The sequence below is a fragment of the Penicillium maclennaniae genome (assembly GCF_028827695.1).
Source record: "Penicillium maclennaniae strain IBT 15551 chromosome Unknown utg000002l:1.0-2354659.0:1.0-2356205.0, whole genome shotgun sequence".
Classification (NCBI taxonomy): Eukaryota; Fungi; Ascomycota; class Eurotiomycetes; order Eurotiales; family Aspergillaceae; genus Penicillium; species Penicillium maclennaniae.
In genome coordinates, this window is record NW_026623214.1 from 669,490 (window position 1) to 694,961 (window position 25,472).

At 49.8% G+C, this 25,472-nt stretch overlaps 11 protein-coding genes across 11 annotated transcripts; 6 read left to right on the forward strand and 5 right to left on the reverse strand.

The window, feature by feature from the left end:
- Positions 1–1,353: 1,353 nt before the first annotated feature.
- N7477_001464 (sterol desaturase family protein) lies at positions 1,354–2,930 on the reverse strand (the record flags this gene model as incomplete). The annotated part of the gene is made up of 4 exons (XM_056963127.1): positions 1,354–1,912; positions 1,985–2,070; positions 2,126–2,363; positions 2,872–2,930. The coding sequence occupies 4 exons, from the start codon at positions 2,928–2,930 to the stop codon at positions 1,354–1,356; spliced, it is 942 nt and encodes a 313-aa protein (XP_056826046.1).
- Positions 2,931–2,992: 62 nt separating this feature from the next.
- On the forward strand, positions 2,993–5,063 carry N7477_001465 (NCA2 family protein; the record flags this gene model as incomplete). The annotated part of the gene is made up of 4 exons (XM_056963128.1): positions 2,993–3,009; positions 3,064–4,590; positions 4,656–4,781; positions 4,829–5,063. 4 exons carry the CDS (start codon positions 2,993–2,995, stop codon positions 5,061–5,063), a joined length of 1,905 nt encoding a protein of 634 aa, XP_056826047.1.
- A 561-nt stretch (positions 5,064–5,624) lies between these two features.
- On the forward strand, positions 5,625–6,357 carry srgA (Rab family GTPase srgA; the record flags this gene model as incomplete). Its single annotated transcript, XM_056963129.1, has 3 exons — positions 5,625–5,654; positions 5,707–5,974; positions 6,038–6,357. The coding sequence occupies 3 exons, from the start codon at positions 5,625–5,627 to the stop codon at positions 6,355–6,357; spliced, it is 618 nt and encodes a 205-aa protein (XP_056826048.1).
- A 685-nt stretch (positions 6,358–7,042) lies between these two features.
- N7477_001467 (ATPase) lies at positions 7,043–8,602 on the forward strand (the record flags this gene model as incomplete). Its single annotated transcript, XM_056963130.1, has 1 exon — positions 7,043–8,602. One exon carries the CDS (start codon positions 7,043–7,045, stop codon positions 8,600–8,602), a length of 1,560 nt encoding a protein of 519 aa, XP_056826049.1.
- Positions 8,603–8,769: 167 nt separating this feature from the next.
- N7477_001468 (ATPase) lies at positions 8,770–9,342 on the forward strand (the record flags this gene model as incomplete). Its single annotated transcript, XM_056963131.1, has 1 exon — positions 8,770–9,342. The coding sequence occupies one exon, from the start codon at positions 8,770–8,772 to the stop codon at positions 9,340–9,342; it is 573 nt and encodes a 190-aa protein (XP_056826050.1).
- A 302-nt stretch (positions 9,343–9,644) lies between these two features.
- On the reverse strand, positions 9,645–15,953 carry N7477_001469 (phosphoinositide-3-kinase-related protein kinase family protein; the record flags this gene model as incomplete). The annotated part of the gene is made up of 20 exons (XM_056963132.1): positions 9,645–9,798; positions 10,460–10,504; positions 10,805–10,980; positions 11,038–11,156; positions 11,211–11,295; positions 11,348–11,435; positions 11,516–11,638; positions 11,690–11,778; positions 11,833–11,957; positions 12,012–12,209; positions 12,499–12,547; positions 12,597–12,791; positions 12,862–12,961; positions 13,027–13,188; positions 13,244–13,336; positions 13,388–13,485; positions 13,542–13,848; positions 13,900–14,374; positions 14,432–14,972; positions 15,033–15,953. The coding sequence occupies 20 exons, from the start codon at positions 15,951–15,953 to the stop codon at positions 9,645–9,647; spliced, it is 4,143 nt and encodes a 1,380-aa protein (XP_056826051.1).
- A 107-nt stretch (positions 15,954–16,060) lies between these two features.
- Positions 16,061–19,626, reverse strand: N7477_001470 (uncharacterized protein; the record flags this gene model as incomplete). Its single annotated transcript, XM_056963133.1, has 10 exons — positions 16,061–16,079; positions 16,126–16,514; positions 16,578–17,057; positions 17,157–17,253; positions 17,309–17,461; positions 17,513–17,911; positions 17,979–18,268; positions 18,321–18,498; positions 18,590–18,780; positions 19,066–19,626. 10 exons carry the CDS (start codon positions 19,624–19,626, stop codon positions 16,061–16,063), a joined length of 2,757 nt encoding a protein of 918 aa, XP_056826052.1.
- Positions 19,627–20,348: 722 nt separating this feature from the next.
- N7477_001471 (nucleoside deaminase) lies at positions 20,349–21,139 on the forward strand (the record flags this gene model as incomplete). Its single annotated transcript, XM_056963134.1, has 5 exons — positions 20,349–20,441; positions 20,495–20,599; positions 20,653–20,861; positions 20,921–21,018; positions 21,078–21,139. 5 exons carry the CDS (start codon positions 20,349–20,351, stop codon positions 21,137–21,139), a joined length of 567 nt encoding a protein of 188 aa, XP_056826053.1.
- Positions 21,140–21,402: 263 nt separating this feature from the next.
- On the reverse strand, positions 21,403–22,185 carry N7477_001472 (putative NADH-ubiquinone oxidoreductase 21 kDa subunit; the record flags this gene model as incomplete). Its single annotated transcript, XM_056963135.1, has 5 exons — positions 21,403–21,477; positions 21,545–21,754; positions 21,891–22,005; positions 22,055–22,071; positions 22,129–22,185. The coding sequence occupies 5 exons, from the start codon at positions 22,183–22,185 to the stop codon at positions 21,403–21,405; spliced, it is 474 nt and encodes a 157-aa protein (XP_056826054.1).
- A 231-nt stretch (positions 22,186–22,416) lies between these two features.
- Positions 22,417–23,332, forward strand: N7477_001473 (Chromosome segregation in meiosis protein 3; the record flags this gene model as incomplete). Its single annotated transcript, XM_056963136.1, has 3 exons — positions 22,417–22,625; positions 22,679–22,757; positions 22,817–23,332. The coding sequence occupies 3 exons, from the start codon at positions 22,417–22,419 to the stop codon at positions 23,330–23,332; spliced, it is 804 nt and encodes a 267-aa protein (XP_056826055.1).
- A 392-nt stretch (positions 23,333–23,724) lies between these two features.
- On the reverse strand, positions 23,725–25,461 carry N7477_001474 (RCC1 domain-containing protein; the record flags this gene model as incomplete). The annotated part of the gene is made up of 2 exons (XM_056963137.1): positions 23,725–24,549; positions 24,625–25,461. 2 exons carry the CDS (start codon positions 25,459–25,461, stop codon positions 23,725–23,727), a joined length of 1,662 nt encoding a protein of 553 aa, XP_056826056.1.
- Between the last annotated feature and the right edge of the window lie 11 nt (positions 25,462–25,472).

The following is a 25,472-nucleotide window of genomic DNA, read 5'->3' on the forward strand; positions in this document are numbered from 1 at the left end:
TATTATTATAGGCCCATACTTAATACAGGTTACATAAACTATATAACCCTAATATATTAATATAACGACCGTATAGAGGGAATATCCCTTCTTTAAGCTTTTTATACACAGTTCGTGGCCTAGTTAGATTAAATCTAAGTCTTACTTTAGCCCTTTACACCTATCAGCTTACTACCACATCAATACCGTGGTCGGTAAGCGAGCTGCGCATGTAAGCGAGCTGCGCACCCCAAAATACCATAGTAAATGAGATATTTTAAACACTTATATTTCAACACCGAAATATTATCTCCCTTCAAACTTTGTATAAGACTATATCTGATTATTAGGAACACTTCATATAAGCTTGAAGCAAATTAAAGACTCAATTTATCGTATTACCGAAAAATACCTTTTATTTTGGCGATGTGAGGCTTAAATATATATATCTTGACCACGAAGTCTTACGAGGTCTTTGTACCTTGCTGATAGACTCGATGAGCTATATAAAGTCTAATTTCTTTGGCATCATCCTATAACAGCCTATCGTTGTTGAGATTCGATATTGTAATTTATCGCCTTTACTATGGTGTTTTGGGGTGCGCAGCTCGCTTACATGCGCAGCTCGCTTACCGACCACGTTATCAACTGTCCAAGAAATTGGGTTATCACCCGAAGCAGGAATCTAGCTCCAGGCAATCAACAGTTGATGACCAATTATAGAGGATCTGGGGGTGGTGGACTGCCCGTGTAAAGTTACATTGTACCTCAGCCTATAGCTATCAGATGCCTTGGGACAGATAGGCTTTGTCTGCTATACAACAGACAAAGTGTAATGGGAAGAGGCCCAAACTTGGATACGGAATAACCCGATGAAGTATCCGCTATAACAATACTCCTTGAATGAATTGTCCCTAAGACATAAATGGTGAATGATCTCATTAATTGCAGGCATTTGTGCCTGGCTGGCTACCTGGATGGCGAGCCGCCCCGGTAACACGATATGTACAGCGCCAATCGACTTTTATGACAAAGTCATAATATTTTCCATTGATCTATTTTCGATTAGATATCGTTGCCAAGCAAAATATCTATTTCGATTGCCGTGGCATTATTCAAGTCTTGCCTCACGAAAAAAACGACGAACTAGTTCCAGTCCCCGAGGGAATCTGCGAAATAAACACAATGCATGGTCACCTTAATATTAGATACATTATAAAACGTCGATCGTGTAAACCCTATCTCATGCAGAGTAAGACACGACAGATATGTTGAGTGTGAAAACCTCGGTCTTCAAGGTGTGGAAAAGGAAACATCAACAGCAAGACATCAAGATTGAGTAACATGCTGCAGTGTGAAGACGTCGAAGCGGGCTTACTGAGCCTTCTCAGTGGATGTTTTGATGTCCCTGCGACGCTTCAGGGCATCAGGAGTGTACTCGGTGTCAAGAACGAAGTCCCACCAGCGGAAGCTGCTCGAGTAGTTGCCAATAAACTTCTCGTGGTGGAGATCGTGGTGATCAGCACCAGCCCAGAAAGGAAGGAAGTGGTGCAGACTCCAGGGAAATTCGTAGCCGCTGTGCGCATCAATGGCTTGGAACAGGCGCAAGACAATCCAGACGTACATGGTCAAGATATGCAGATCCCCAGTGAGCGCACACCATACAATGGGGCAACCAACAGTTCCAAAGCCTAGGATCATGACCTCGATCGGAGACGCGTATTCCGCAGCCAAACCAAAAGGTGCAGAGTATTGATGATGAATCTTGTGGATAGATTTGTAGAGAGGACCCCAGTGAAGAGCCCGATGAGAGAAGTAGTGCCAGGTGTCCTCCATCACGAAAAAGATAGCGATCTGATAGGCCATGGTCCAGATGGTGGGGAAAGGAACGGAGGTAGAGAGACCGAAAAATTGAGCCATAGGGTGGAAGAGCCTGAGAAAGCCGCATTATTAGAATCACCAGTCACGCGATAGTGGCCTAAAGAAGGCGGCATGGAAAACTTACCAGATCTGAGGCAGCTCAACGGTGAAGTGACTCAGGAGCACGAATCGAGCGCATTCCCACTGTTCCCGTAATGAAGGGATCTTGCCCTGCATAGGAATTAGAATAGCACTGCCACGTATCGCTCTTTCAAATTGAACTCACGCTCTGAATTTTGTAATTCTTGAAAAGACCAAGACTGTCGATGAAGATCCACGGCAGCGAGCGACCGAAGTAGACCAATTCGTGCATGGCGAAAGACATAATTCCAGTGGCGAGGACATCGTTCTGCATCCAAGCATACCAAGCCGCCCAGAGACGTTCGGCCACATTGAAGTCGGGGTTGTATTGGCCGATTTCCTCGAATTGGCCCCAATAGGTACTGGAGGTTAGGGTGGAATTCCTGCGCCGGGGGAGGTCAACGCGTGTTCAAGTTTCATAGAAGATGGCAATCCTTACATGATGGTTGTGCTCCGTGTAAATTAGAGAGGAAAAGCGAAGAGAGGTTGAAGAAAAAGAAAGGGAGGCCCGGAGCAATTATTTGGCGAAAGAACGCAGGGCCGAAATCCGGGAGTGGCGAGATCCGTCAGGGGAGCCGCAGCAAAAAGAAGGGAAAGAATAAGACCACCCCGAGCCGATCTCCATCCGAGCCCCACGTAGGGGGGGGAAATTACACTAGTGGGCTTTGCCGCGTATGTGTATGGCTGATGCTCCCGGGTCACACCACGCACTGCCTGCTGTTTCCTATGATCTTAATTCGAGGGGAGCTGAGAATGGAAAGTCTGCTGATCTAGGATGTCTACGGTTGAGCATTGTATTGAATCAGTCCACCTCCGGGCCATTTTACTTTGTTGACCCCTTTTTTTCCCCCAATGGTATACGCGCTACGGTGTACTCAAGAGTACACACACCAGGTATGTCCTGTTTGCACATTTGCACTGTTTACCTTGTTTCCCTCGTTTGCATCCATGACGTCCCCCCAATTCTTCTCTCAAGCTTCGCGTAGCTCTGTAGCCGTGTCCGAAATGCGCCATGTCGATTGTTCAAGAGTATGTCGCGTGACTCGTTTCTGCCCCCCCCAAGTCTGAATGTTCCTGTTCTAGAAATGCATGCGCCTTGAACGCCCAACTTGATCGCCTCCAACAGCAATTCGCCCGCCCGGAGAAGCTTTTGTACACCGACGATGTTCCCACGCGGCATGTGCGCAGTCTACAGAATGTAGTCAACGCGGTGTCGGTGACATCGAAGACCCAGCCGCTCTTGTCTCCCAGTCGTTTGGTCGCACTGCTGTCGGATCCTGCGTTTACCGACACTCTCCCGACAACGGGGGCCGGGACGGACGATGCAGCCGATTATATGTGGCTGGTCGCTGCCAAGGTGGCTGTGCAGGCGTCCGGTCTGCTCATGAATACTTTGCTCGAGCACACTGTGCAGCTGCACGAGGAGACCTATTACTGGAATGAGATGCTCGGGTCTATTTGGTACAGTGGCCTGTATGCGGTTCAAACGTCGCCTGTGCGGCTTTGGCACTGGACCAAGGGTATCTCGCCAATAGGGGATTCCAATCATGCCCAAGAGTTCCTCTCGACATCTGTCGCCGCCACATGGGCCCGATTTTATCAGGTCGCCCGGCAAAGTATGCAGAGAATGTCGGAACATCCCCTTCATCTTAACTTGTCGTCCCCCATACGATCATGCCGGTCTGAAATTCGCCAGAAACGAGATCTTTTACTCTCCATGAAGGATATTCACACCAGCAGTCTGGGCCTGCTCATGGAAGGATGGCATTCATTCCAAGCGAAAGATCTCCTCTCCGTCAATTCTGCTGGAGAAAGGGGACAGTGGCAGGAGGCAGTGAACAGGACGGTTGTCCTGACCGAGGCCATCCTGCATCAGGTGGCCGTTCCGTCCAGTACCATTGGCTTCGAGCAGAGGGTGTATGCGACCATTGAGAAGAACACGGCGAGCCTGCAAATGCAGAGCGGTCTTCCCTCCAACCAGCCCATGCATCTGATCCAGCGACTCACTCACGTCCTTCATGATCAGTTGCCGAAGCACAAAGCCTCAATGTCCATTTTTATCCGTGATCACGGGCGCCCATCGAGACTTACCAGGTACTGGCTACCGGTAATGACAGCAGTTATGTCGAGTAGTGCTTCTCTGCGGCTGTTACTTCGTCGTCAGGATGAAATCATTCAATGGATTGTTAACATTGGAGCAACTATCGTTGACTTTGGCAGCAATTGGGTAGTGGAACCCATCCACAAACTCATCGGAACCATTCGACACGATGAGAAAAGCGAGATTGCTATCATGAGTAAGAACAGCCTGTTGGCTGATCGAGCCAGCCTGGAGAGGATGGTGATTGACTTTGTCCGTGATCGTCCCGACCCCGATCAAAGTCACATGCTGGGGGAGGATACCACCGCTATTACCAACGCTGTGAAGGAGGGGGATCTGACACCAGTGTTGAGAGCATACGAGAGGGATCTACGGTCACCTCTCGTCGGGACCGTGCGAGGCGATCTCATTCGCGCCCTTCTGATCCAGATCCAGAAAACCAAGGTGGACGTCGAGATTGCCATCAGTGGCATTAATGCGCTCCTGAAAAGCCAAGAGCTCGTTTTTGGGTAAGTATTTCATCTCCCTCGAGACGAAGTCTCGCTTTTGGGAAATATGCTCACCTGCCGTGTAGCTTTGTTGGCCTGACGCCCGGGATTCTCGTCTCTTGGGCCACTCTGCAGTGGGCGGTCGGGCTCTTCGGTAATCGAAGAGGTTTTCGAAGAGGCAAGCGCCAGCATGAGCTGCGACGTGGATTACGGTAAGCCGCAGAGGCGGAGAGATTGCACGGCGCTAACTGGAATATAGCAATGTCACTCGGGTTCTGACTTCTGCGCCGCTTGACAATGGGGTGATATCACACAAGGACTCAGGTCAACTCATCTACGAGGCTGAGGCTCTTCTTCAGCAGGTGCAGGGAGTATTTGGAGGCATGCAGTATCGAGAGTTCCGGGAAGATATCCAGGATCTGCTTGATGTGGAGCGAGGAGTCGACAGGCAGCTCCGGGTGGTGGAAAGAATGCGATGGGCGTATTTCCACTAGATCTCTGCAATGACCGCCTTTCTAGAGAGAATTGAACATCGACTGCTGTTATCATCATAGGAGTAGTCCAGTATCTAGTATCTACCCAACAAAGTCCGTAGTATTGCCAACCTCAAACCCGGCTTACGTAACGGGGTCATCGAGCGCAGTCCACCCCCGTCATTACCTCAACTCGTTGTTGACCACCCTATTCATCCTCGTGGCCGGGACTTATTTCTTTGCTCGTGCTGCTGAATACTGAATAAACTCCACTCTTGTATTGAGATATTATTCATTTGACTCTCTCTGTGCTCGTGTGTTCCCGTGGGTAACCTGCAACCTTGACCCCGACCCTTCAGATAAAGTCCCTGGAGACAACGAAGTCTGTCTACCTTCCCTCTGTCTCCGGTTTGCGGTAACCGAAGCGTATTTACGAGAACAGTGGCTCTTGTCAAGCCCTCCGATCACCGTCGCTGATATTACTTCATTCCTGGATCTGGTCACTTAATCTGATTTTCTCCTTTCCGGCATTACCACCCTCTCCTCACCGGTTCCACCCAACAACCACCTAACTCCTTCATCATGGCGGGTACAAGAAACTATGATTTCCTGGTGAGTGTCATTGAGACCGGAATGACCCATTCTCTAATCGAGCCCTGCGTAGATCAAGTTATTGTTGATCGGAGATTCCGGCGTTGGCAAGTCTTGCTGTCTCTTGCGGTTCAGCGAAGACTCCTTCACCCCATCGTTCATCACTACAATCGGAATCGATTTCAAAATCCGCACCATCGAGTTGGATGGCAAGAGAGTGAAACTGCAGATCTGGGACACGGCCGGCCAGGAGCGCTTCCGGACCATCACAACTGCATACTACCGCGGCGCGATGGGTATCCTCCTCGTCTATGACGTGACCGACGAGCGGTCTTTCCATAGTAAGGCCTCCCCAATACCCCTTCTCTCACGCAAAGGGAGACCATTCTAACCTTTTCTTGAAGACATCCGAACCTGGTTCTCAAATGTGGAGCAACATGCCAGCGAAGGGGTACACAAGATCCTCATCGGGAACAAGTGCGACTGGGAAGAGAAGAGGGCCGTCTCGACCGAACAGGGCCAACAGCTGGCCGACGAGCTCGGTATCCCATTTTTGGAGGTGTCGGCGAAGAACAACATCAACATCGAAAAGGCGTTTTATAACCTTGCATCGGATATCAAGAAGGGCATGGACACCTCCAAGACCGAACAATCTGCCCAGGGAGTCAGTATAGACCAGCAGGGCTCTGGTCTGAATGGTGGCACTGGAGGAAAGTGTTGCTAGACCTTGTACCATTATCTGTTCTTGTTTATCTTTGCGCAAGTTTCTCTTTATCTCATTTTGCCTTGGATCTCTATTCATATCGTCCTTGGTTTCCTATGCAACTTCCACATATCCTTTTGTTTGCCCGCAATATCATTTGCTAAGATCTGAATATCCAGTTTCCAAGGAGAGTTGGCGCCCCTTACAGCCCGAGTTTCGTACATAATCCTTTCCACAATTCGTGACAACTGATTCCTCCTTTCAGAATAATCTATCTCGTGAACAGGCAGAGGTCTAGAAAAATGGGTAAATGTCATGCCTGAGACAGCAAAGTAGCCGTGCAGCAGTTTCGCAAAGTACCGCGAAGTATTGGACTAGGCATGTCCCGGCCCACTTTTCTTTTTACTATCGATAAGATCTTCCCCCCACCATCTGAATTTGAATGCGAGCAACCTCCCCTCTGCAAATGTCGCTTCTTTGCACGTTTCAATGATCTTGTGAGCTTCTTCTTACTTCATCTCCTCCATAATGTCCACTCTGTCTCTTGTCCAGGACTACAGGGCGCGCCCCCTTTCGGGGAGCTTGAAGACCCGCATGTTCAAGTCATTTAAGCTTACAATATGATTTACAGGTTTTTCTAGTCCTGAATCGCCGATACTCGTATGCCACAAAGCTCAAAGTTACCTTTGGCCAGGAGTTGCGCGAAATGTCCGAGGTTCGCAGTTTCACCGCTCGGCCGTTGTCAAAACAGGCTCGCAGTGATTACAAGGATGCATTTCGGGTCTACCTATCCTCTTCGTCCCTGGCTGCGTTGAGGCTCCGCGCCGATGATCTCTGTTGTCTGACCTCTGCCGAAGGAGCCCCGAAGACCGCGATTGCCTGGACTGCGGTGGAAAACATCCAAAGCACCGTGGTGCAAACTTCGAGGGCTCTCCAGGACTGCTACGGAATTAAGATTGGAGAGAAAGTCGGTATTAGCAGGATAGACGGCGCTCTGGATGATCTTGAATCCGTTCTCCTGCTCGATTGCTCTGATTCCGAGAAAATCGCAAGGTATGGACCGATAGCTGCCGAGGAACGTTGCCACTGGGAATGGGCTTTGGAATTTCAACTTCTGAGATGCGAAGTCCTCGCTACAGGCCTCACTTTCGAGTTGGAACTCAAAGGCCAGCGTCGGTGCTTCCAGTTGATAAACATACACGCCCAAAATCCAAGCCCCAATCGCACCATCTTCCGTTTCACGAAGGATACCAAGGTCTGCATCGGAACGGAGATGGAAGCACCCGAGGAGCCTTCCGCTTCCGATATCACCGTTCGGTCTACAAACCTGGGAGGTCTCTCGCGACAGATTGAAGACATTAACGAGAGCCTGTCCGACTTCAATATCGATCCACGCAAACCGGCTATGCCGTCATTCTATGAGCACAGCCGGGGTATTCTTCTCTACGGACCAAAGGGAACGGGAAAGACGGCCCTGCTGGAGCAGATTGAGAAAGCTGGCTGGAAACAAGTCTTTAAAATTGGAACCTCATCGCTTGGTCGAAGTGTCAGCGAAAGTGAGCTGAAGATTCGCAATATCTTTCAGGATGCTGCGCGCTCAAAGCCTAGTGTAATCATAATCGACCAATTGGACTTTGTCGCACCGAAGCGAACCTCTCTAGAGTCTCAGTCACTGGCTTCCGTTCTTTGCGAGAGCTTGGACGCGATTCGGAGCGCGTCAATTCTGGTTGTGGCCGCAACCAGGCATCCAAACAACGTTGACGAGGCGCTCAGAACTCCACATCGATTTGGCGCAGAGATTGAGCTCCAGGTTCCAACGGCACAGGACCGTGCAGAAATACTTCGTGCGATCCGTGGGCCTGTTTCCGCTGGATTGACCGATGAGCTAGTTGAATATCTTGCAGAGAAGACACATGGTTACGTCGGCGCGGACCTCTTTGCTTTGCTGCAGTTGATTTGTCGGAAAGCCCGTCAACGGCAGCTGCTGGAGCAGGACATCACCCCTCAAAACTCCGTTTTGTCTACCAACATAGAAAATGAGGGGCAAATGAGTGTCGATCTCGTGATACAAGAGACGGATATTATGTCATCGTTGCAAGAAATTCGGCCAACAGCTATGCGCGAGGTGTTCTTGGAGACTCCTAAGGTACGATGGACAGATATTGGTGGACAGCACGAAGTAAAAAAACGCCTACAGCAGGCTGTCGAAAGGCCCCTCAAGGTAGGAAACATTTCCAGTCATCAAACTGATCGGCATCAAGGCTAACAATCTGTTGCAGTATCCCCAACGGATGCAACGGCTCAATGTGAAAAGCAAAAAGGGAGTTCTTCTTTACGGCCCCCCCCGGCTGTTCCAAGACCTTGACTGTCAAAGCCTTGGCCACGGAAGCTGGGTTGAACTTTTTGGCTGTTAAAGGGGCAGAAATTCTGAGCATGTACGTCGGAGAGTCTGAGCGGTCGTTGAGAGAGATCTTTCGCAAAGCTCGCGCGGCACGACCCAGTATCATATTCTTTGACGAGATCGACGCCATTGCCTCTCGACGTAGCAGCAGCTCCAACGGCGGTGTGAATGTTCTGACGACTTTGCTCAACGAGATGGATGGCATTGAAGAAATGCGGAACGTGCTGGTCATCGCGGCCACGAACAAGCCAGACGTTCTTGACCCAGCACTCATGCGGCCCGGTCGTTTGGACAACATTCTATACATTGGACCACCTGATTTCGAGGCGCGGAAGGAAATCTTGCGGATCTGGTCAAGTAAATCTGTTGTCGATCCGGAAGTGGACCTGGACGAACTGGCGACCCTTACCGACGGCTATTCAGGAGCAGAGATGGTGAGCATATGTGAAACTGCAGGAGATGCGGCCTTGGATGAAGAGGAAGAGACTCAACAAGAACAAAATGTGAAATCGAAGCATTTTGCATACGCCTTAGGTCAGGTGCGGCGTCAGATCACGGACAGCGTCATTGCGGAGTACGAGCAATGGAGAGATGGACAGTCCTAAGAGGACAGAAGATGAAGGAATTAGGATCCTCAAGTGTTGAGTCCCCATAAAGTAACAGATTATGTTTCTAGATAGCATTCGAATATCCCGGTCAAACTCACCTAAGGTGATTACCTCATGCGGCTAGCGTAAGGATCAAAGTGCCCTGGATTCGCGACTTGCGCCTGCAACTTCACTCACCTGCACACGTACTATTGCCCTCTTCACCTGAGCATCCATCCTTGTTGCTTCTCCCCAAGATATTCTCAACTCTGACATCCAATGTCCATGCCTTCACGAGAGCGCTCGCCCGTGCGCTCTTCTCATGGCCCGGCGCGTTCTTCCTTGCGTCGATCCGTACCCCCCCCGTGAAGACACGCGCAGCCCGTCTCCAGCTCGCGACCGTCCCAAGAGCCGATCGCGATCTTCTTCCCGTGGCCGATCACGAACTCGCAGTCGAAGCCGAGGTGGGCGACGCTACCGCAGCCGGAGTTACAGTAGAACACCCAGCCCCAAAAGTCCTCCGAGGAGCGCAAAAGTGAGAGCTGACCATTGCTCGCGCAAATTCTTTTGCTAATCGTAATTCTGGTAGATCGTTGTGGAGAAGTTGACCAAGAACGTCACGGAGAATCACATCCGCGAGATATTCGGAAGCTTTGGCGACATCGAGTACCTGGATCTTCCCATCAATCGTTCCTGTGAGAATTTCTTCCCGAGGGCTTGAAAGCATCGTGTCTGATCATCAATTTAAACTGATATGTCTCTGACTGTGTGTTCTAGTCATGACCAACCGAGGGACCGCTTACATTTTGTATTACGACCCGGCGGATGCTGAGGCTGCCATCGCTCATATGCACGAAGCCCAACTAGACGGGGCCAATTTGAATGTTTCAATTGTTCTTCCACGTCGGACGTTTTCACAATCACCCCCTCCTGCGTCTAATCGAGGCAATGGCGGTCGCCCCAGATTTGGCAAGGGATCATATGCGAAGTCCCCCCCACGAAGGCGCGGTCGGGCGCGGCCTACCGAGCGACATGATGTCTACCGGCCTCCTTCAATCTCTCGATCTCGATCGCCTGTGCGCTCTCGGTCTTATTCTCGTTCGCGGTCTCCACCAAGAAGAGGCAGCCTTCGCACCGAAAGCCCACGGCAGCGCCGTCGACGAAGCCCCAGCTATAGTAGCTACGGATACAGCAGCCGGAGCGATAGTCGGAGCCCGCAAAGAAGCCGGAGTCGCAATCGTCATTAGACTCCGCAGCAAGATCACATCATCGCTATTGCAATCGCTCCTCTTCCGTCTTTAATTTGCTCCATGTCTGACCTACTCGAACTCCAAGTCAACAAATGAATATTCAATTTGTCCCGAGAGCACCTAAAGACACCATAGTGGCTGAAAGACTGATATCTGTAACAATCATTGAGATAATATCAAGGCTACGTCGGAAAAACAAAATGGTGTTTCAGGCTCAGAAAAAGGCACACCATCCGATATACATGGACGCCAGGTTCTTCTTGTCGGTCGCCTGCATGATCAGCTCATCCACCTGACCGTCCACTGAGAGTGGGATCGGCTGCTTGGACATGAAACCCCGGAGTTTATTGCGGACATCTTCCAAGACTCCGGCGGGGGTGTCGGGCACACTTACGTGAGTGCGGCGCTATGATGAGATCGGCATCAGTGACTGGCCTTATGTGATAGGAGGGATCGTACTCACTCTCTTACCGATAAAGTCGGTCGTTGGGTCATGCAGAAAGGTTTCGAGGACGGTCATCAGGGCATCTTCATTCTGCCGCAGAAGACTGAGGGTGATCTCACAGGTTCTCCGAAAAGGCCCTATACGGCGAGGATCAGTTGCTGCTTCACAAACATAAGTTCTGGCAAGCCTACCATTGTATCCATAGGCACCAAAGGCATCAATCATGTTGTTCGTTAACCGGAATGGAACTACCTCTGGTTTTTCAAACGTTTGACCCTGCGTAAAATTAGCCCTTGTGTAGTACAACCCGGACTTTGGGTTCTCTTACTTTGTCGAACAGACAGTTGAAATCAACGTGCAGAATGCCTCCAGTCCCTTCTTCAAACGAAAGGTTCTCTCCGTGTCGATCGCCAAGCCTACTCCAACATTAATCCCTACATTAGAACAAGATCGTCTCGACGCAAGCTGGAACAGCTGCAACTGGCACAGTACATACCCCAGAACGTATCCGACCATCGACATGACCGCAGAAGACCTCGTATACCGTAACCTCGCCGAGAACCATGTCTCGGTCTCCGGGAACATTTCGATAAACCATTCATGAAGAACGGGGGGCAGCCTGTCTTCATCAGCATCAATTAGCTTTTCAACCAAGCCGAGTCTGTCTCACTTGGCCAAAATCTTTGTTGTAAACAATGACAACTTGGACATCGAACGGTCTGCACATATCTCATTTAGGTAGTGTTTGATCTCCGTATACTATTTTGTGAATTCGTCAGTCAAATGAAGCCGCGAAAGAGCCGAAAATCTTACGTTTGGTGCAACGCCGCGCTCGCGCAGGTTTTTGATGATGATCTCTCTCAAGGTCCGGAGGTTGTCAACCCACTCAATCAGACCGCATTCCTCATTGAGCGGTGTCACGGCATAAGTTTTGATGTCTCCGTTGAGTTAGACCTTCATAAGTAATAAAGATCCTGAGCGGAAAAACTTACACATTCGTCGCTTGCTCGATTCGACATCCCGTTTTAAGAACCGATTGATCATGTTGTTGAATTCCATGAGACGTTGGTCCTTGCGCAGATCATCCTTAGGTTTGCAAAGTGCATTGTAGATCTTTCCATCAGATCCTCGAATACTGATCTTCCGTGGCTTTTGGAGGGAGTTCAAGATCTGTGCCTCATCAAGTACGGCTGTTACCAGTTAGCTCAGCATTGCAGCAAATCAGTGAGGTTCACATGCCCTCTATAGTTGTCGGGTCTCGTGGGAAAGCCCTGAATCCCTTCAGGTACTCTGAATCATGACTGGTGGGCAGACTTGGAATTAACATTGCTTGAAATGGTACTACCAGGCGACACGGGGCAACTTTGTGGTTGAACCCAAGGTGACGAGCGAGGTTGACCCGGGAGGCTCTTTCCTCAACGCGTGCGAGGCACAGCTGGAGTAATTCTTCTGAAAGCTTTTGGCCCTGGTTTATCATACGGCGAATGTCAGATGACGATGACTCTGATCTATGTTTAGTCGTATAGTCCTGTTTGACTTAGTAGGATCTTTTGTATCAGGCAGAGGGTCAGAACTACCGTGATCTTTTGTAGGCAAGTATAGCCCCTGGACGCTCGATCCTTGTTGGACGATTTGACAACTGCCAGGACTGTCCATAATCCTTGCTGTGGAAAGCTATGGACGGCTTTAGCCACAATTCGCGTCAAGAGGTCATAAACTGTGCTGTTGGGATGACAAATGCGAGCGACCACCTGTGGCAAAATGGTAAAGAGCTGTACTTGAGTGAGCCTATTATCCCGAATAATGCAAAACAACGAGGTCTTGGACAAGGTGTTTGCTCACCAAAGCAGCTTGTAGGCGCGATGAGATGTATTTTTTCAGCTGGGCGTGCATCTCGTCTAAGCTCTTCTGTCGCTGAGCTTTTGTGTGTCTCTGGAAGTCTCTATTTGTTTTAGAAGACCATATTTAGCAACGCAGAACCATTCAATTCTATTGAGGACCACTTACTCGTTGTCTCCTCGTTTCGGATCAATTGGCTGATCGACGATAGAAGCATGTTCCAACCACAGCGTCAAAAGTTTGGGCAGCGTCTGAAAGACATATTTGCTCCCATAAGTCAGTGAGCGAAGATAGTTGTCAATGACGAGTTTGGTAGCTTCTCCACTCAGGCTGAAATGGATTATTAGTAGTTGACTTGGCCCGCCGTAGCAAAGGGTATGCATACTATATTTGAGCTTCCTTCCCCATGGGCTTGATCTTCTCCGAGTCAAGGATCTTGTTGTAATGCTTCCCTAAGTAGTAGTGTGCTTTCTCCCATCTGAATGCCTGAATTAGCCGGTAGTCCCCGAGAGCGAAGTCTTCAACTCACCGCGGGTATAGTTTGATAGCCTCCCGATACCGTTGAACAATGACTTGAGAGTGGGTTTGACCTGCTCTGTCTGTCCATTTAGCCAGGAGGAGATGGGCCTAAATATACCAATGAGCGTCTAATTTATCGATGGGATTGAATTGACGAGACGTACCCGGGCCGCTGTCACATTCGCGTTTTGCCCATGGCCAGAAAGGAATGATACCGAATCGGCATCTGCGGAGAGTGATGCTGCAGAAGTAGCCTCATTGGCCGATATCGCACCTTCAAGCGTTTGGATTGCTTTGCGATGGTGCCCATCTTTCCAGAGAAGTTTGGCGTGTTCAATGGTAGCCGATCGATCTTTTAGTAGAGCCGCGTTGAGCATTGAGTGATATGCTTGACTGGTGAAGTTCCCCTTTCGCGATAAGTGAGCACTTGTGAGCCAGGCTGATGCGATATCGGAATTTGCAAAATTGCCTCTGAAGGAAACGTTAACAAGTATTATGACGATGATGATTATATGCACTTACGCTAGCTCCATGGCAGCTCGCCTCAATCCCAGAAGGTATTGCTTGTCTGCAAGATAACCACCCAGCACATCCAAACGTCGATCCAAAGCTCCTAGCAAGTCTAGGCTCGGATTAGAACCCACAGCGCCTGCATTCGCAATGGATTCCATGTCAGCCAGGGCGTGTAACCGAAGCATATCATCATGACAGGTTTGGAGAGAGGCCACAGAATTAGCAGTCAATGATTTCGCAACGTTGAGCCTGAGCCCATTGATGATCTGAATAGTTTTTTCGGCTTTATTCTGCCGAAGAATGTTGAGAGCTGCGCCAATACCCACGTTAAAATCCCCAGCACCTTGTTTTGCGGATAACTCCAAATAGCCCTCAAGTTTATCCCATCTCCCCGTAATCCACGATGCCTCTACTGCGAAAGGCAAAAATCGGGACGCTGCAGATTCGTTGTCTTTGATGACCTCGAATCGGGTGAGAATCGCGTCTAATTATGATAAGCAACTAGTTGGAAAAAGAGATAAGAGGATATTGCTGGAGCTACCTTGTTGACCAGATTCCTTGAGGCAGGTGACAAGGTTCCATTGAGCATCGATATTATCCGGTTCTTTCTCGAGCTGGAGTTCGTACCAGCTTTGTGCAGTGGCCCACCTTCCCGCCTTGCGATGTTCCAGAACTTGCTGGTCGATGTTGAGTGCAGATAAATGGCTTGAAATGCCCTCAATGCCGTCAGGTTCATCGATTTGACTGTATATATCCTGTAGTCGTTGATAGAGAGGCTCGGTACTGGAGCGCTCTTGCATGTCCGGCTGCGATTTGCATTTCCGAATATACTGCTCCCAATGGAATAAAGCCCTGGAAAATGACTTGCATTCGACGGCTCGTTTAGATATGACCTCTGGAGGAATAGCAGCTAGAACAGCTTCGACAGATTTGACCTGTGATGTGTACTTTTCAAGAAGTCCATCTCGATTAGCATCTCTGTGTGAGCGGCTGGATTGGTAAGACTGGTGATTCAGGCTATTAAGCTGCTTTTTCTTCCCCTGAAGCCATCTCGACAAATAGTCCAGGACCTCAAAAACACTCTACACACAAACTGTAATCAGCATCCGGATAATTAAATTCCATGCCCGAGAAGGTCTTACCTGGCTACTACTGATGATAGTCTCACGGACACTCTTGTTAGCGTCAGGCAGGGGGTATGAAAGGACGTTCACCAACTCATGCTGAAGATCCTGCAGCTCTGGTTCAGTTCCCCCCACGATGCGGTTTAAGATGGCGAATGGCAAAAGAAATGAAGAAATCGAGATGTCTTGGCCCTTCACGACTCGGCTGCATACTGCGAATATGAGCTTTGCATTGTCACCATTCCCCGCCTGGAGCAGATCCTGTACAAGTGTTCGAAGCCACTCGCTATGGGTCATTTTGTTGCTCAACAAAGGATATGCGACTTTGGGGGTCGCTCCGACGACAGTGACCGTGTAAGTGGAGGTCAGGAATGGCGTGAGAGTGTTTCGGACGCTTTCCGGAAGCTCCATCCACCGCTGATATTTCTCGTCGCCCTGATCAAGATCTCGATTTCGCTGTGTCACTGCTGTGTTCAAATTGCAAATTTTGAGAAGATTTTGCATGGCATATGCCAGAAATCCTTGAGCTCTAGTGTTAGATGCTGACAAGAAAGCCTCAACTAGGACATGCTGGAGGAAGAACAGAACGAATTCTACCGTATCTTCCATTCGATCGAAGTTCGACAGGACAAGAATGTCCCTCTTTTCCTTGACTGTCTCCACTCGGTTCGGATCAAGACATCCGATGAGACCTAAACATCGCGAGGACAGCAGAGTGATCGAGTCCGAACTGGTGTTGAACTTCACACAGCAGTCGAGCAGTGCCCTTGTCAATTGAGCGATCACAGGATCCGGCTGCTCGCTGAGAACGGATACGTGTAAGAACTCCTCGTTTCCTGACAGAAAAGGCAGTAGTTCATCCAGAGCCTGTTCAACAACTGTGGCGTTCTCACTTTGACAACGCCGGATGAGGGCAAGGAACTGGCTTCGAACGTCCATTTGTGTCCTCAATTCGTTGATCTTGGTTTCGAACGAAGACAGTTCAGGAATCGAGGCAAGAGAGGGCATGGTGTTGAAGGTATCTCTCACCAAATTCGGATGATTTGTCAGAATATGATCAATGAGCTGGTAGGCATGAATTCGACTGTCTCCCGTCAATCTATCCCAGTACCTGATGACAATCGCCAATGTCTGGTCGATGAGCGGCTCGATATCCTCCTCACTAAGTGAGCTGATCAAGGTCTTCCAGGCCGCAAAAGCGTGGTCACAAAGCTCCTCAATATCAAGTGCTGATCGGAGGCAGGCACAGACTTGGGGCAGTGCATTGCTAACATGGCCTTGAGAGATGTTGATCATCTCTTCAATGGCTTTGAGATTTCGTCTTTTTTCCGCCAAAGTCTGTCTCACCTGGAAGTCGTTAATTGCATTTGCAAATTGAGTGATGATACCAAGAACATGTTCCTCAATAAAGTGGCTTAAGAGGTCTGTCTTTTTGGAAGAGCTACCATGAGCATACTTCCGCGGAACGAATGTAGCCAGGCGCATAAGTGCTTGATGGAACTGGATTGGCGAATTTAGCTGCAAGCCCACCTAAAGAGGGATCTTCAAGCAGATTCTACTCACTCTCTCCTTATTCTGCTCTCCAGCATCCCCGAGACTTTTGAGTAAGTCACAGGCGATAAGAATCGGCTCGATCCGAACCAGATCGGCTAGTGTCCGACTTCTGAAAGCAGGATCTATCTCAGCTAATAAAGACATGATCATCGCCTCTGGGTCGTTCGATTGCTGAGACAATAGGAAAGAAAGGATCGCAGCGAGATTGTTCTTTTCGGAGCAGACATCGAATGGCGATTCGCCTTCATTGCGACTTGCCCCGATCCTGCAAATGATGTCCCGTTTCCGGGTCAGAACCAAATATGGGAGGACATGTACCTCCGTCAGACGAAGGAAGCCATCCACTTTCATTCCAAGCAATTCGCAAAGCTGCTCGGCCATGTGTGGGCGAGTCTGGAGGTTTTTGACGATCACCACGGACAAAGTCCTCCAATAGGGCCGAAACAAGCCAGCAGGAGTCACTGCAAATTGCTGCGCAAGTTTAGACAGCTAATTCGGCGAATTAGCTTGTTGAAACCGTGTAAATAAAGCGCAAAGACGCAATTGAGGCTGACTGGACAATGCGACATCTGGAAGTGCTATACATACCTCATTGTAGGCAACGGCACAGACATAGGGATTTGGATGACCGAGATACTCCAGGAGACGAAGGAGAATGATGTTTTTCTCTTCATCTTCTGAGACACTATTTTGAACCCAGTGAGCGAGGGGTTTGAAATCAAGGCAGCACATAAACAAACCTGGCAAGTTGACACAATGTCAGAACGCATGCTTCTTGTAAAGGCATGTCGTCCTTCTCTGAGAGGTTTTTCAGCCATTCCAATACAATGACAAAATTCGCCCGACGGATGTCCGGTTGGAGATTAGAACGCACAAATGCTACCATTGAATAGCTGCCAGTGGATTAGCACATTTACAAATGACAAGTAGTGTCCAAGACATACCCGGTCGCGACCCGAAGCTCTCGGACAGAGCTGCGAAGGGAATGAAGACAGAATTCTCCAGCTGTAGATGATGAAAGATGCATGTGATTTGAGCCAGGAGAGTGCATTAGGATTCTCTTCAAAGCCACCATAGCAGTGATGCGTGGGCCAGGTGTGCGTGTAAGTTTTGGTAATATGAAATTGAATATTGACCATAACACCTCAAACTGAAGCGTTTCTTTCTCTGGAAGCATTTCAGGTTGGAGACGTTCACCATCACAGGCGTGACAAAAGACAGTCTCCCGCATTCCAATCATCGACGGCTTCTGCACCAAATTATTCGTCATGGAGCAAGAAACTTTGCCCATTAGTTCCATAATCTCCGACTTGTGGTATTCAGATAGACTTTCGAATGAGCTCCTATAAAATGTTAGTGTCATAACTGACGCTATTGTTGAGATTCATCAGGCAAGCCACTGGAACTCACTGAATTGCAGCATGTAATTCCGTCAAGCTTTCAGTAGGGTCATGGCCCAGTAGTGAAGATAGTTTTGCCATTAAACCCTGTTGAAGATTCTGGCCAGAGAGCTCGCCAGAAAGGCAAATCCGCTTTGATGCGCGCGCTTTGTCATTCTCTTCTGTTCTTTGACCTGTCGCACCGGGCTTGTCACTGGCAAGGGAAAAGTCTTCCACCAGAGCCACTGATGTGACCGCCGATGAGCGTCTTGCCGGTGTCGAGGTGGCCAACAGCTCGGCACGAAGAGATTGAAGAGAGGTCTAGAATTGTGTCAGATCATATTGATGTACTAAAGCTGAGCATGACAATTACCAAAAGGCAAGGATCCATGGACTGCAGATCAAGATCCCGGTCCTCGATCTCTGCTAGGGCCGGCAGAATTATTTCCCTCAGCAGCTGGGCAGAAGAACTGGAGTGTCTCGTTGATTGCACGAATTCGTCCAGATAGTGACTAATCTGACCTTGCATTGCAAGAAATGCATGGCTGATACTTGGATAGATTAATTCGCTTAAACAGTGAGCCCAAGTCGAGGCCAAGCCTATGTCCGACGCCAGAGCCGGTGAAGTCGACCTAGACACACAGAAACGGCGGGAAGACGATAAAAATTGAAGGCAGGTTTCCTCTTCGTTTGAGCTCAACTTCGAGCGTGCACTCTGTAGCCATTTGACTAATACTCTTCGTAGGCGATTGTATCCGTTGAGTACCCAAGAGAGATTCTGGCGAAGGATCAGGACTCGGCGCTTCTCGAGGCTTTCGATGGTCGCCTTGGGGCTAAATGAGTCCAGCAACAGTAATGCGAGCGTGAATGCTTGGGAGAAGGTACCCAGCGTTAGACTTCTTCCCAGTAAACCGCGAGGAAGGTGTAAGTGGTCCAATTCCGTCAGAAGAGACCCGTTGCATGCTGGTATTGATATCTTCACGGGGCGGGTATTTCGCCAGTCATATACCTGAGGTGCCCCCCAGTGACGATATGATATCTGCTTCCCGTTAGCCTCGTTCACCAAATCAATCGACAGAAGTCTCAAACAGACCCGACGTGCAAACTCGAATGAATACCGAAATGCCATTAAAGGAAGGAGATGAAAGAGCGTGCTTATATTGCAAACAAGCGATGCTGGTGAACACCAGGCGAATTTTGTCCTGAATAGCTTCGCATTGCCAGTTGCATGCCAACCTAATCAGTCGAAGGATCAACCATGCAAACAACGGCGCTTGAAGTTCCTCGCCCAGTATGAGCGGATCCGAGATGTCCCACAGAGCTTGTGGGGCCTTTTCGATGCTTGCTTGAATGATGTCCAGACAGTCAAAGACCTGCCCTTCCAGATCCCCTTCCGAGGCGCTGTTGGTTGGACTAGCCTCCAAGCCGGCCTGGAGAACAATACATACTAATTTGTTGATGTCGGTAATACCTTCATCAGCACGCATTTGGATATGCTTTTCACCAAGAAGTTCTTGCCGAAGCTGTGAAAAGGTGTCTCGCGACAGTCGCTGCGCTTCGTGCCCTTGGGATGCGAGACGCGGAGCGAAATGTGCCGCAAGGATGGACGAGGCTGGCTCTGCGGGCTTCCATCCATTTACAGGCTCGCGACCAGGAGGGTTATCTCCATTAGCTGCCATAGAGAACGAACATGGCCACTGGGCTGAAAAGCTGGTAGACGCGGGTTGGTGAAGAGAAGGGCAGATACGCGGAGTTGTACATAGACACCTGAGGCAACCAAAAACACCCACGACGTGGGCTTTTCGACTTGATCGTAAAAACTTGATATAGGTTAGTTGAAGCGGAACTACTACAACATTCTAATCCTATATAGATGCGGCCTTACGCAGGGCTTGCAGAACACAAAACGCAACACGAAAGAAGGAGACAGCAAATCTTTTGCCCGAGCGCATCCGAAGAGACATTTGCTAACTATGCGACATGATTAGTGATAGCATCAAGATGACTGGATTTAGCCATCAAATTCTTCTTCAATCTTTAGGCAGGAAATTTGGGGGTTTTTGAGGAGCATTTGCATTTGCATTATCTCCTTAGGCCGTACATCTCAAGGCCTTGCTTGGGCCCCCCGTATATCATTTTATTCCATTTTCCCCTTGAGTAATCTATAGAGAAATCTTGATCTTTCTGCGATTCAATACACTGAATCATAGACTTAGTCTTTGAGGGAATGCAATTAGGTGGGAAAGATCAATTTACCTTGGCCAGGGGCGGTCCGATTAAAATCTCGCGTGGTTCGGTTCATCTCTCACTTCCAGTTGCACCCCTCCCAAATAGAGCCATGGATGTTTAACCCCAACACCGACCCCCCTCACAAAGGATCACTTGTCATTACCTCTTCGTCATGGATCTGCTCGGCGCGGAATCTGAGTTGGCGCCCTCCGCTTTAGCGGAAGACTCGCGTCACGCCTACTTCATGCAGGAAGCTCTGTCAATGGTACGTGATGCCTTTCCGATACCATCACACTCAACGCTGAACAGATATCACAGGGTGAAAAGGCACTGGAGTCAGGCGAGACCCCCGTCGGATGTGTCCTGGTCTACAAAGACCAAATTGTGGGACGGGGCATGAATGACACCAATCGGTCCATGAATGTAAGTCTTCGACGATGCAAGGCTATAAATATGACATCGCTAAATAATCCAAGGGAACGCGACATGCCGAATTTCTTGCGATTGCAGAGTTGCTGCGAACCTATCCCAGATCCACTTTGCAAGAGACCGATCTCTACGTGACGGTCGAGCCGTGTGTCATGTGTGCTTCAGCTCTCAAGCAGTATCGAATCCGCCGCGTGTACTACGGCTGCGCTAATGACCGATTCGGAGGTACTGGAGGTGTGCTGAAGCTGCATTCCGAGTTGGTGGCCTCATCCTTCGTTCAAATCGATGCATTGATTGCTTGCTTACTTGATGCAGTCCCTCCCTTGATCCACAATATCCCGTGCACGGTGGACTGTTTCAAAAGGAAGCCATTATGCTTCTCCGCCGCTTCTACATCCAGGAGAATGACAAAGGTCAGTGTCTGAACAAGAGTACATCGAACCCTTTGCTAACGTTCGGACCATCCCACCAGCGCCCAACCCGCGGCCTAAGAAAAATCGCGAGCTTAATACGACTTTCGAGGACAAAGATTAACTGCGTCCCGGCAAAGCCATTAAGATTATCCTGAGTTTCAACCATGAATCATGTCACACTAGCTACAAATGCGCAAATGAATATTTTTATGTCTACACAGACCGATAGGAAGGGCAGACTATGCAAAGCAGCCATAGAGATCGCTTCATCAGAGAAAACGTTGTAGAATTGCAGCCGCGCCGTGGGAAAAGAAACACGAAAAGGGATATGTGTACAAAAAGTTTGTAACTCCAGGCCAAACTTTCGACCTAATTTCTGGGTAATCATGCAGACTTGACCCGCTCGGCTTCCAACTCCCGCTCTGCTTGCTGGTAATATTTGGCCGTGTCGACACCGTGCTAGACAGTAGCATTAGTATCGATTGGCTACTTCTCAAAAGAATGCGCAGAATGGGCAGGAGCTTACCTGGTCATGGTTGACGATGTTGAACCACGGCAGAACGTGGATGAACAGCTCCGAGTACCGAGAGTTACGTGCAGCCACACCCTGAATGTAATCAGAGACCTTCGAGGCACCGTAGAGGGGCTGTCCCTGCTTCACTTTGTCGACCATTTCCCTCATGTCCATCTCAACCTCCCGGGTGTTCTCGGTGAATCCGTAGAAACGTTCTGCAGTCTGGTGAGTGGCTCAATCGGTATTGTAGGGTCTAAGATACATACGGCAGGATCGCTGGTAGAAGACGTGAAGTCCACCAATAAGACCAATGGCGGTTGCAAGGCGCATCACGGGGGGAAAAGCCGCCGCGACCGACATGCGACGGGCTCACTCGCTCCATAACCCAAAAGGCAATGGGAGAAACGGCGGCGGCACCAGCACCGACCGCATAATCTGATGGACGAGCATATCCGAATACACGACGAAGATGCCTAGTAATATGGTGAGTTTGGTTCAGAGGAGATTCGGGGCAGATCGTACGGATCGGAATCAATAAGCTAATAGAGCACGGATTAGTCATTGGCAAACAAATGGAAATGAGACAGTTCTCCTACGGGATAATCAGTGACGGCCCGCTTAGGGGGCACGATGGCCGAGCTGGGAGAAGCCATGATGTCGTCAATGGAGAGCGAGGAGGGGGTTTGTCGTTGTGCAGAGTCGAAGTTCGGAAGTTGGAGGAGAGCGACCGCGCTAGCTTTTTGGGGCTTAGCGCATTCCGGGCGGACAGCTCCTTCACCGCCAATCAGATGCGTGATGACCAGTCGCGTTCTGGTAAACTAGACGCGATTCTGCCTTCTTGAGATCAAGATACAAGATACAAGATACAAGATTTAACCCTCGCCATGAATGATGAAAGAGCCAGTTCTCCGGTCAACCTGAATGATCTTTTTGACTACGATGTTGGTCTGGATGAGATCTTTCAAGATAACCACGCATCGAACGGCAACGAAGCCAAACCCTCCGGAGATCCCTCCTCTCTCGGTCTGGGACTTGACGACGAGGTCAAAGTCTCAAAGAAAAGACAGCCAGTAGCGAAGCTGGACGAGGGCCGGTGAGTACCTTGTCCGACCATTCTTTGACCACCATTAATCTGGTCTTTCTCAGTCTACTTTCACAGTCAGGCATTTCCAAATTACGACGCACCGCGAGGCGGAAACTCAAATTCAAGGGCAAAGGACATGAGGTTAGTCGGACTCTCCGGTACTCATCTGCCGACCTGGAATTGACGCGCCTCCTTGACAGTTCTCGGATGCGGCACGCCTTTTGAACTTCTACCAACTATGGCTCGACGAATTATTTCCACGCGCAAAATTCGCAGATGGCTTGGCGATGATTGAGAAACTGGGTCATTCCAAACGCATTCAGACCATGAGACGAGAATGGATTGAGGAAGAGAAGCCGAAGCCATTCGGTGATCACGAGGTCTCTAGACATATCGCAGACACCATTGACCTTCCAACAAGACTTTCCTCTGATCAAATAGGCGCAGCGGCGACAGGCCCCAAGGAAACGTTCGGCTCGAAGCCCTGGAAAACTGTGTCGGCGACTGCGGACCCGGAACTGTTTATCTCAGACCCCACGGGCGAGAGCCGATCATTAGCCAGCTATCCGGAGCCGGACGATGATGACCTGGAGGATCTTCTCAGAGAACAGGACCAGATCATGCCCGGAATGTCTGAACCAACGTCGCGGCCAGCAAATAACAACCACGATGACTTTGATGCCGAATATGAAGCCATGAACGAAATGGGGCTGTAAAAGAACTTAGAATATAATATTTTATGACAGCAATGAATTGAACATCCTCCTTGATGGCACTTGGCATTCAGCTATGTAACAGACTTTATTCCGATACATAGGATGAACGTATCGCAATTAGATCTTTCAAGGAGGCTCTTACTCATACAGAGTACTATCCGAGATACTTGAGACGTTCACGTGTGTCGTAGGCACTCGCTTCACCCGATATTTGGTCCTGGGTTTGAGAAGTTGTGTTCAAGATTACTATGACCAAGGTGGCTACACGAGTGGAGCTAATTTGACAGTTGATGCGCCGAACATTGAAGAGAAAATTGGGAACAGAAGATAACAGAGACGGTCGTGACCACCTGAATTTAGCGACTCGGGAGAGAGCTCAGGGCAGACCCAGATTACTCGTCGGCAGGCGATGTAAACACCGAGAATTGGCCACCGGCGCCGGCCCAGTTCAGCTGCTTCCCACGAACGGCAGTGTTGTCGATGATAGTGGCAACTTCGATATCATCCTGGGTACCCTGTCCAGTCTGGTACGTAGCAGAAAAGCCCCAAGACCAAGCACGGCCATCGGCATCAATTGCAAGGCAGTGGTCGGAAGCAGCGGAGACCACCTTGGCCTTGACACCGGGAACTGGAGTGGGTTCGATCAGAATGCGAGGACGTCCATGTGCATCCTTGATGACTGCGTCGTCGTGAAGGCTCTCAATCTTCAAGCCAGTCTGGAAGCCGTCCAGGCGGCCCCATACCAAGCACTTGCCATCCTCAGTCCGTGCAATGGAATGATGAGCGCCACCGCAAAGCTGGGTGATACCTTGCCCGGTGAGCGACTCGACGACAGTGGGTTGCAAAATGGCAGCTTCGTCATCACCAGCACCATCCCGAAGGGCTGTGGCACCGAAGCTGTTCAAGCCCCAGGCAAAGACTTTTCCGGTCGCGTGAACCGCGAAAGAGTGGTAGGAGCCACAACCAATGTGCGCGATATTCTTCGGGAGCCCAAACTCTCGAGGGAGCAGTCCATGGAGCTTGTTGCGCTCAATGATGCGGCGGCCAAGCTGGTTTTGCTGTCCAGAGCCCCACGAGAATACACTGCCTTTATCGTTCAGCGCAAGAACGTGGTTCGCGCCACAAGACAGGTGCTTGATCTTTTTCAAGGACGGAATGAGGATGGGGGTGTTCTGAACCCGATGGGTGGTGTCAAATCCGAGAATTCCGTCGTTGCTCTAAGCGAAGAAGAGATGGTTAGCGCGAGGGGGCTTTGAAAGAAGAAACAAAGAAAGAGACATTGTTGGACCTACTCGGAAAGTTCCCCAGCCATAAACCTGTCCATCGTCGGTAAGAGCAAAGCTCGCGCTATCCGCAGCAGCCACTTGAACAAAGACAGTTCCTTCGGGAAATGCGCCAGAAGGAATTGCGGTGGGAGTGGACTCGACTGGATTCAATCCGCTATCTTCATCATCCGAGTCTGAGTCGCTGTTGTCCTCTATGTCCTTGTAGCCGCCGTCCCATGTGGTGTCTCGTCCCAAAGCACCTTGGTCGTTCACACCCCAAGTGAAGATCTCGTTGCGGTGGGTCAGAGCCACACAGTGCATGCCGCCAACGGCAACTTGAACGACACCCACCTTGTCTGCCGCCAGGAGCTGGTTCAGACGTGGCCGCTTCACGTCAATGACGTTCTTGGCCGTGCCTAGGCCCAGCTCACCGGAGCTTCCTTCACCGCAAACATATACGTGCAGGCGAGACTTGGGGGCCTCGTTAATGACGACCTTAGCCTTGGGGACTTTGAGCGCTCGGGATTGGGTAACGCGAGGTTTCTTCACTGGACGAGACTTCTCCTCCTGCTCGCGCGGCTTCTCCTCTTCGTCGGACTCATCGACCTTGCGCTTCTTCGACGCGGGTGTGGTAGGCGCCGTAGTCTTCGCTTTACGCGACTTGTCAACCGGCTCTTTCTTCACTGTCTCCTCAGTCGACATCTTCTTAGAGCGACGGCCGGTCGCAGCAGGCTTCTGGGGTTGGGCAGCGGGTTTAGCGGCAGCCTTTGCCGGTTTCTTGGTAGCGGCCGCTTTAGTCGCCTTAGCTGGAGTTCCCTTAACCGGAGCAGCTTTCTTAGCTGGGGCAGCCTTCTTAGGAGGCATTGCGAGGAATG